We start from the raw sequence: 11,240 nt of genomic DNA on the forward strand, positions 1-11,240 counted from the left end.
CAAGGTAAACAAGCCTCTAAAGCTGATGATTGATAACAAGTCTGCAATTAATCTTGTCAAGAACTTATTATTGTATGGGAGAAACAAGCATGTTGAGACTAAGTATCACTTTCTGAGAAATCAGGTTCAGAATGGAGTGCTAGAAGTTGTGCACTGTAGCACCCAGAAGTAGCTGGCAAATGTTCTAAATAAGGCGATTAAGACTGGTCAATTTCTCCACTTGAAGGATAAAATTGGTGTTGTTAGTTTTGGTTAAATTGAATATGAATTAAGGGGTGGTGTTAGAATTAATTTATATTTTCATAAATTTGTTGACAAAGTTTGTTATAGGGTATTTTAGTATTTTTCTAAAGTCTCACTTGTATTTAAGCAAGTGAGTGGTGTGAATAAATTGTACATTTATTCATTTTGCAGTGTGTGTGCATTTTTCTATGCAATCATTTCAAAAATAGTGAAAATTTATTATTATTATCTCTTCTCGCTCTTGCTCATTGTTCATCTTTTTATCACCTTGAGTTTCAACAATCCGGTGCTGCAATATTTATAACACTTATAACAGGTGAAAAAGAATGTTAGTTGAAATCACAAATTCTTTCTTCTATCATTGATGATTGTTCATCAACATTGTCAGCTGGTTGGAATTGTCGATCATCTAATAAGGATAAAATGACCCTCCATTCAGGTTGAAATTGTCAAAGAAAAATTATAGTGAACGCATCCCAAATCATCCATGGATGACGTGGATACCATCGGAGCCACCATGTGAGAGCCAACCCTTTCATTGTAAGTGCAGTGAGTCACAGCCATCTTCTGTATCTTTGGTGTGAACCACTTTTTGAAATATTTCTCTATGCAAAGCACCCACCAATAAACCTCTATTTCGCAATCAAACACCAGAGTATTTTTATGAAGGCAAAACAGAGTTAGTATACCCATTATGCTACCCAACTCTGAGACCCATACTAACTCTTTATTTTAAGTTCTCAGAAATTGTTGCTTTTCTATAATTCAAAAAAAAACTGAAACCAATTTTATGAAGAATTTTTTAAACAAATGAACCAACATACTCGGTCAAATAGTTCAGTCATGTATTTTTAATGTATAGAGTTAAAATAATTATTAATTATTTAAAATATCTACTCTCTTCCCAAAGATTGCTTCATCGTTCGATAAACCCAACTTAAACTTAAATTTTTTACATGCAATCAGTATAAAGATGTGTCTATTTCTGTAGACAATAAAAAAAAAAGAGCATGAATCAAAGTACCAAGTATATAAAAAAACATACTAAGACGCGCTTGGTAAAGCGAGTGGGTCTAAAATTAGACGAAAATATACGCTGCCAAAATGATAAGAACCAGATCTCTGACTAGAAAAGGAATGCCATCATGCTGATACCCACACGCTCACATCGCAGTTCCCGCTCCCAGCAGAAACCAGACCCACTCTCGCTCAACTCGCGCGTGAATCCAACTTTCGGCCGTTGTTTCTTCTAAGGTGGTCCAAAACCAACAGCATCAAACGGGTGTCAACTTCTCGTCGGTTGTCTACCACGCCGCCCAACATTCCAAAAACACGACTCTATCACTTTACTATACTACTAGTAGTTCAAGATTTTGAACAAAGATTAAATTACTTTCCATTACTTTAAATACACTATATACCCAATAAAACAATATTATAGTAAGAAAAAGATGATTAATTAATGGTATACAAATAACAAAAAATTGAAAACAAAAGGAGTAGTATTTTCTACTCTTTGTCAAGTAAAGCTAAGCAAAATGTCATAAAAAAATGCTTGATGTGAACCCGTAGCATTTATTTCAACGTGGGAATCTAGCTCAATAACGCATAAAGTACCACAGCTCATAGATCACATCAATTAATAAGAAAATTAGTAAAATAAATTATCATAACTTACTAAATTTCATTTTTTTCTTCTAAAATGTTAGATAGACTTAGATACATTACATATAGATACTCCCCTTCATGATAATTATGATGGTAATAAGGGAGAAAAAAAGACAAAGATTTGACTAATTAGATGAGAACCTAAAACGACGCCGTCAGAGCATCACATTTACGCTACACTTACTTCTAGGGTTTTTCATAGCCACAACGGTGGAGGTTCGTTCAGGTCAATCGGGATCCCACGTCTAACAAGTCCCAAGTAAGCTGCCGTTGGGGAGTTCTCAACCATCTGAACTCTGGCAGATACAGGAAGACCACCTTCATTGCGTCTCTGTCCAGAGACGGCAGTGATGGGTGGGGTCTGAGGTGGGTTGAAATCCTTGAGAACACCGGTTTGGAGAAACTCAGTGAGAACTAAGCTGCGAGAAGGAACTGGCGGCCATCGGAGATCAGTAGAAGGAGCGTTGAGGTCGAGGCAAAGACCGCCGGCTACCGGAGCCGGAGGGAAGTTGGTTTTAGCTTTAGCTCCACGGAGAGAACGAGCGGCACCGTCGTAAGCAAGCGCGGCTTCCTCAGGAGTATCAAATGTACCCAACCAAACACGTGTCTTCTTCCAGGGATCACGAATCTCAGCAGCGTAGCGTCCCCATGGTCGCTTTCTAACACCTCTGTAGTGTCCCTCACGGTTCGCAGAAGAAGATGAAGAAGCCATGAACAGAAAAAGAAAGATGTGAAGTGAAAGTGTAGAAGTGATTTGAGTTTATAAAAGTGATGGGACCCACATTGGCTCCCGTAATTGTCGGCTGGCCGGCACCACCCCAAGTTGAATCTCTTTGGTTTATGTTTTTCACTTTGTGTTTATGTTTTGTATATATAGACAGACCAAATCACACGTAGTGGGGAACAAATTTGGATAAATAACGGAGAGCCGTTGATTTAGATGGTGTTGGATGGAGGGTTGTGATGAAATAGTGAAAGAAAGTGGTGGGACCTGTTGGGAGAGCCGCCAGCTGATAAGACGTGTGGGTGGAAGTGGGCGGTAGGGGTATGACGTAAGCCCTAGTGATGTGGTACGGTGATTCTGAGCGGCGCCTGACATAATTTTTTGAAAAAAATAATTAAAAATGTTGGTGTGTTTTTTTGGGGATTGAGATGTTTCATTTGAGAGAGAGGGAGGGGGAAATGAATGGGAAATAGAGTTGACGTAATGAAAGGGAAAAGAGTGATGAGGTGGAAGAATGTGATTGGGAAAGGAAAAAAGTAGGGATGAGGGGAGAAGGGAGAGAGAGTAGCACGTGGAATGGTGTCTGAGTAGCAGGGAACAGGTGAAAAATGGGCCACATTGGGGGAGAAGATGGGCTGGTCTCGTTGGCGTGTTTGACTATGTTGTTGTTGTTGATGTTGGTTGGGCTCTGTTGTTTCTTTCTTTCTTGTTTCTGAATAAATAAATAATAGTAAAGAAAAGAAAAGAAAAGAGAAAAATTGTAGGAGGAGTAAAGTGGAGAGTGCAGTGAGTGGTGAAAGTCAGGGGCGGGTGGGTGATTCAGATTCAGAGTGAGTGAGTGACTGCAGCTAGCAGATGGCCACACTGTGTATGCCTACAGATACGGATGTAATGCAATAATAATCCTCATTCGTCACGTGAATTCTATATCTTATTTTTTCGAATTTCATATATTTTCTTAACTCAAATAATCATACTTTCTTTATAAAATAAATCATAACAATAACGTATTGATTGGACAACAATGTAAAACCAAATTGATAAAAGAAAGAGTAATGTTCTAGGGTACATGCATCATGTTGGCCCTCCTCTACATCCCTCACTAGATTTAGATTAGGGATCAGAACCCAACTTAATTAACTTAATACTCCATATGTGGATGTATAAACAATGTAATCCAGGCTACAATCTCTTCTAGCTCATTCAGATATTATGAATTCAAATTCAATTTAATATTTAAAAAAAATTATAAAAACTTTATCATCTATTATAGTCATCTCGGATTTGGGATTAATTTTTACAGTTATGATTTTTAATTTATAAAAAAAAACAAAATTATATACTTCATAAAATAATATGCATCCGAGCGAATGGATAGAAGTGTTTAACAATGTTATTTAATTGCTGTTTTAATTATTACCTTTTTTTTTACTGAAGTACTAATCTTTTGTTCTTTAAATTTGGCTAAATTAATTTTAAACTTAATTAAAAAATTGAGTCTTAATATTTTTCAAAATCTTTGAGTTTTTCTTATCGTCCATTATATTTTATGAAATGGTATAATTGTGTTATTTTTATAAAATTGAGTTTTTATGAAATTTTAACTCTCAAATATTGGAAATATTAAAGAATTATAACAAATCAACATTATTATTATTATTATTATTATTATTATTATTATAATAATGCTACAACATAAAAAATATTGAGAAATTAAATAAAATCTTTATAACAGTAAATGGCCCGAAAACTTAGTTTTAAAAATTAATAAACTAAAAATTAATATTTTGGCAAATTATGAAACTAAAATTATAACTAATTTTTTATTTTTATAGCAAAAGTATTGTCTCTAAAATCACTTTTTCAAAAAAATATTTTCTGGAATGATAATTTAGTAAATAATAGTCCTCTAAACCTTGTTTTGTTTCTTTTGTGGAGTAATTTTCTCTCTCTTTGATAATTTATTTTTAGCAGCAAAACGAAGCACTTGGATGATTTCATTTGGACCGTATTCTGTTGATTCTCTCCCTGCACGAGGACAAGTTAGGTGAGTTTTTAAGCAGAAAAAGAAAGTTACATAATATTTTTATTTATTTTTTGGGAGCTGTTTTGGTTTTACTTTGTATTCATTATCATCATGATGACGATGATATGATAGGACGGCAACTTTATAGTAATTTCTTCGCACTTTATTTTCCTCTGTTGAACGCTGGGATTACTACTGTAACACTACTATTTACTCTAGTTTGTTTCTTGTGTCTTTGCCTAGTTTCAATCCACTTCTCTGCACATGTTTTTACAATACAATATAATAGGTGACATGACATTATTTTGGACTACACCTAAAACTACAGTAATATAAATACTTTTTTAATGCTATGTCTTTGGTGTTATTGCCCAAACACGTTTCTTCTTTTTCTTCTTGTTCGAAGTTTAATTCACATGCAGATAAGGTACAGAATATTGTTGTTATGGTATAGTTTTTGGAAAATTGAACATTAATACTACTGTAGTAACGTTTGAGTAAAGTTCTAATAAAGCTCAACTACATATAAATTAACTACTCCAGTATGAATTCATGTATTCAATCTACATATAAAATTGAATTCTTTTAATTTGAAGAGGATTTTCATACATGATTTTGTCTAGTTAATTTTGTCTGAAATATGGAATGAGTGACTTTATGTGGTCGCTATTTTAACATGGACCTTTAATAGACTTTTATAATAAAAATAATAATAACAAACTAGGAGAGAAACAAAACCAATTGAATATTTAGTATCTTAAGGCTTATAATAAACCTAATTAAATTACATCAATTTGGACTTTTAACACTCACCGTCTCAAAGTGAAATGGATGGAATATATACCAAGTTTGGAGACAAGAGTAATAAAGGGGCCAAAGTGTAAAGTTTTGGTGAAAACATCACCGAATTGGTTAACATAATCAATATATCGTGAAAAACTTTGTATTTGTGTGTAGTTTCTGAGTTAATTGAATCACTTGGTTGATATATTTATAAAGAGTTTATTGGGGCTTAGTGTTTGAACCCATTAAGTATTTATTATGTCTCTCTTAGGAGTGTGAAATCGTTGTTCTCCCTATTATTCGGGAGAATGTGACTTTCTTTTTTACTGAACTTCTATATCGTTAGTGCACAATGACACATCAACCCCCATGTTTCACGAGTGGGTGATGAGTAGTTTTACCCAACCCCAACAGAGGACGAGTGTGCGACCAATGGGCGAATGTTACATCCAATCGGTGTGTGATGTTATCATTGGGCGACTAGAAGCCACATTTTGGCCGATGTATGGTATTTGCCTACCTTTTGTGAACTTTGTATTACTTTTTATGGGCCTTTTACAATCATATCAATACACAGTTCCTCAAACACGAGGGTTTGTAAAAGGACGGGGTGATTTAATTCAATCGTCTCCTACCTTCACATTTGGATAAGGCACTCAAGCACGGCTTGTGGTGACTCAGTCAAGCATAACTTGGGGCGAATCCCTCAAGCATAACTTGGGGTAAATTTTTAGATGTTAATCGAGGTGAACCCTCAAACTTCGTTTGAGGTGAATCCTCAAAATTTAGTTGAGGTGAAGATATGTGCAACATTAAATGTGATTAATGATGATTTTTTTCTTGAGAAGTCAAATCAGCCTTAATCCCTTACACGTGTCAAAGACGCGGGGAATCTTTTTCAATTATTGGTGTACCTGGTGAGAGGTTGTTGGTTACCCCTATGGCTAGCTTTCAAAACCCTATAAAAAGGGTTCAACTCTCATTATCTACCTTTATGCATATCTTATGCTTCAAAGCTTTCGTAAAAGTCCATTAGAGTCCCTCAAGTGCAGTGCACATTTGTTTTTCCGTTTTACCAAGTTCAACTCTCAATCCTCTACTTGCTGGTATAAGTCTCCTACTCTTCCTTCACTTTCCATTCTCTTTTAATGACGGTTATTAGGGATTTATATGAGAGTGAGACAGTGATAAAGTCTTCAAACATTAGAGAACGGTTTGAAATGTAATTGTGTTGCGCGAGGAATACTGAAGGGACAGACTGTTCCATTAACTACAAACTCTTATATTTAGGCGTATTTGGGAGTTATGAGAGCATTGGTAGTTATGATAGTGAATCTCTTTCATTTTGTTTTTTATCATGATAATCCCAAAAATTGATGGCGGCCACATATATTAAATACTCAAATGTTGAAGATTTTGTGACTCTAAACATCAACAAGGAGAGGTTGCTACCTTTCAACGACATATTAGTTTTTCCAACTATGGCCATGAGGAAGATGTTATTTTGGAGGTGTGTGTTGAGGAAGAAAGGGTTAACATGGTCGCCCTATCAGACTTGCCCAATCCGTATTTCTACATGTACCTTTCTGTTATTCAAGATTTAGGGATTCTGATTCCCTTCACCCTTTCTAAAGCGGAGGCTCTAGTTGTAACACCCTTCTAAAATACCCCAAATATTTAATTAAAATAACGACATATAAATCAGAGTGATCATGCAATTAAGGGTGTCACACATTTATTTCGCACCATTCGTCATACTATTTAGTCATGCTCATTATTTAACTCAAAACATAAAGTATTGCACAATACGCAGCGGATAAAGATCAAATCGATCATTCAAAACATGTAACATACTACATGTAAACTGGTTCAACAAACATCAACAACACAATTAAAATGTTCCCTCCCGATGTTACATCTATCAGAGCATGACCCACTAAGGAGACTACACTAGACTCCAAGCATTAGCTTCTACTCAATCACTGCTCGTTACCTGAAAAATAGTTGTAAGGGTGAGTTCCTCAATCGATATAATAAGCATTATAGAATATAATGTCATGTTAAGTAATTTAACACATTAATCACCCTAACCGTTTCACACATTCAGTAACGGCACATCAACTCAAATATCATACTCAATATCAACACAAATCATACTCATGCTCAATGCCAACACAACACACGTATAACATTGGAATACACCCATTCATATTATACACTACACATATATTATGCAATGAGACTCCATGCATGCGGTACCGACTATTCGTGAACATATAGTTCAACTTCACCGACCAAATCCAGGTACGGCTACCAAGCTCACTAGTCCCACTCATTTGAGACCTAGTGACTCACATCACTAATTCCTCACCATGGGAATTAGCTACCACCCCAAGGGCCATGCTATGCACGCTAATTCACCTAGCATGCAAACATCAAAAACAGTCCAAATGACTAACATCACTAATTCCTCACCATGGGAATTAGCTACCACCATAAAGGCCACATTATGCACGCTAATCACCTAGCAATGCAACATCACAACAATAATCCACAATGGACCGATGCTCACTCTCTAAGCCATAAAACAATCCATTCACAACATATGCATAACATACACATTCACAACATTATGCATACCATCATACATTATCAACATATGTATCAACACATCATATCATGTCAAATAATTAAACACAGTATTAGCACACTCTACTAATACCTATACTGCTCAAAACAGCGGGAAATAATCCCTACTATATCACACACCGATATAGGCCACCATCAATTAGGCACACAACATTTTAATTAACAATTTTTCCACTCTGCAACAGTGTTAACCGGTTAACGCCCTGGGTTAACCGGTTAACGCAGCACAAACACACTTTCTGGCCAAACGCAACAGTGTTAACCGGTTAACGCCCTGGGTTAACCGGTTAACGCAGACAAAACAGCAGTTTTTCACAATTTATAACAGTGTTAACCGGTTAACGCCCTGGGTTAACCGGTTAACGCAAGACAGAAAGCTGTTCCTGCGCTAACAAAAGGCAGAATGCAGAGTTCTCCGCATTTTCCGCCGTTGGAGGACTTCCGGACCTCCGATTCTAATTCCGTAAAAAGCTACACGTCCAGAAATTTACGACACACACCATTATCGATTCAATTACAGTTTTCACACAACTTATTCATCACAATTTCTCAGCATTCCAAATCCCAATTAGGGTCAATTCAACGGTTAATCACTACCCATTACATGCTAACCCATAATACCCATTAAACGACGATAAACCCCCCTTACCTGAGTTAATCCGGCAATCTCTAAGCTCCAAGCTTTTCTCTTCTCCAACCTTTGCCCTTGCTCTTCCTCTTTGCCCTTTCTCCACTTTCCACTTTTCAGCCGCTTCTCTGTTTCACGTAAAAACTCTTTTTACCAAATGGGATTCTTTTTTCTTACCTCACACTTATATATTTTCCAATAACTATTATTCCAAAATAATAATAATAATCCAATAATTCCAATTATTTAATTAAATTAATAAATATAATATTAATTTAAATCAAATAATTATCTTATTTTTATTGGGGTGTTACAACTCTCCCCCACTAAAAGAGTTTTCGTCCTCGAAAACATACCTCAAGCGAATAACTCCGGATAAGATTCCTTCATCTGACTCTCAAGTTCCCAAGTCACATTGCCACCTGCTGGTCCTCCCCAAGCTACCTTCACCAATGCAATCTCTTTACCCCGCAACTGCTTCAACTCTCGATCCTCGATCCTCATAGGTGATGTTTCCACAGTCAGGTTATCTCTCACCTGTACATCATCTATTTGGACTACATGCGACGGATCATGAATGTACCTCCTCAACTGAGACACATGAAAAACCTCATGCAAATTCGCAAGCGACGGCAGTAAAGCGATACGATAGGCTACCTCCCCTATCCTCTCCAAAATCTGATAAGGACCAATAAATCGAGGTGTCAACTTCTTCGACTTCAAAGCTCGACCAACCCCAGTTATCAGAGTAACACGGAGAAACACATGATCTCCCTCTTGAAACTCAAGTGACTTCCTCCTCTTGTCGTGATAACTCTTCTGACGACTCTGAGCAATTCTCATCTTCTCCTGAATCATCTTAATCTTTTCTGTGGTTTGTTGAACAATCTCCGGTCCAACCACAGCACTCTCACCGGACTCATACCAACATAAAGGTGTCCGACATCTCCTACCATACAAAGCTTCAAACGGTGCCATACCAATGCTCGAATGAAAACTATTGTTGTAGGTAAACTCAATCAAAGGTAAATAACAATCCCAAGCACCTCCCTTTTCCAAAACACAAGCTCTCAAAAGATCCTCTAATGACTGAATCGTCCTCTCAGTCTGACCATCAGTCTGCGGATGATATGCAGAACTCAATCTCAGCTTAGTTCCCAAAGCCTTCTGCAAACCTTCCCAGAACTTCGATGTAAATCTCGGGTCTCTGTCCGAAACAATACTCGACGGAATACCATGCAAACTTACAATCTTCTCAATATACAACTCAGCTAATCTCTCTAACGGATAATCCATTCTGATCGGAATGAAATGAGCCGATTTCGTCAATCTATCTACAATCACCCAAATAGCTTCAAAATTCTTAATCGTCCTCGGTAAACCCGAAACAAAATCCATACTGATACTATCCCACTTCCACTCTGGAATAGCCAACGGTTGCATTAGCCCCGACGGCTTCTGATGCTCAATCTTTGACTTCTGACAAGTCAAACAAGAATAAACAAAACTCGCAATTTCTCTTTTCATTCCCGGCCACCAAAACAACTTTTTCAAATCATGATACATCTTCGTAGCTCCAGGATGAATACTCAGGCCACTACGATGTCCTTCCTCAAGAATACTCTTCTTAAGTTCGGTAACATTCGGAATACACACCCGATTACCAAATTTCAAAACACCATTCTCATCAACTCTGAATTCACCACCTTGACCTTGATTCACTAGAGTCAACTTATCAACCAAAAGCACATCGGATTTCTGACCCTCTCTAATCTCATCCAGAATACCACTCGTTAACTTCAACATTCCCAATTTAACACTATTGTGAGTACTCTCACACACCAAACTCAAGTCTCTAAACTGCTCAATTAAATCCAATTCTTTAACCATTAACATAGACATATGTAATGATTTCCGACTCAATGCATCAGCCACTACGTTTGCTTTACCCGGATGGTAATTCAAACCAAAGTCATAATCCTTCAGAAACTCTAACCATCTCCTCTGTCTCATATTCAGCTCTTTCTGATCAAACAAATACTTTAAACTCTTATGGTCACTGAAAACCTCGAATCTTGACCCGTACAAGTAATGCCTCCATAACTTCAGAACAAATACCACAGCTGCCAACTCTAAATCGTGTGTCGGATAGTTCCTTTCATGAATCCTTAGTTGTCTCGAAGCATAAGCTATAACCTGCTTATTCTGCATCAACACACCACCCAAACCCAACAATGAAGCATCACAGTAAACCTCAAATGATTCCGACGAACTCGGTAATATCAGAATAGGAGCAGTAGTTAACCTTCTCTTTAACTCTTGGAAACCTTCTTCACACTTTGAGTCCCAAACAAATGCTTGCCCCTTTCTAGTCAACATCGTCAACGGTAACGCCAACTTAGAAAATCCCTCAATGAACTTCCTATAATAACCAGCCAAACCAAGAAAACTCCTTATCTTAGAAACTGACTTCGGAGCTTCCCACTTAGATACCGCTTCTATCTTAGAAGGATCAACAG

General features: G+C 36.9%; 1 protein-coding gene across 1 annotated transcript; it reads right to left on the reverse strand.

Moving 5' to 3' along the window:
* Positions 1-1,907: 1,907 nt before the first annotated feature.
* LOC127081844 (ethylene-responsive transcription factor 12) lies at positions 1,908-2,768 on the reverse strand. The gene has a single exon (XM_051022073.1). The coding sequence runs from the start codon at positions 2,621-2,623 to the stop codon at positions 2,108-2,110; it is 516 nt and encodes a 171-aa protein (XP_050878030.1). The 5' UTR covers positions 2,624-2,768; the 3' UTR covers positions 1,908-2,107.
* Positions 2,769-11,240: the final 8,472 nt, after the last annotated feature.

This window comes from Lathyrus oleraceus, chromosome 1 (genome assembly GCF_024323335.1).
Source record: "Lathyrus oleraceus cultivar Zhongwan6 chromosome 1, CAAS_Psat_ZW6_1.0, whole genome shotgun sequence".
Taxonomy (NCBI): Eukaryota; Viridiplantae; Streptophyta; class Magnoliopsida; order Fabales; family Fabaceae; genus Lathyrus; species Lathyrus oleraceus.

Coding starts and splice junctions, on each gene's coding strand:
- LOC127081844 (XM_051022073.1), bottom strand. CDS start 2,623: ATGGCTTCTTCATCTTCTTCTGCGAACCGTGAGGGACACTACAGAGGT.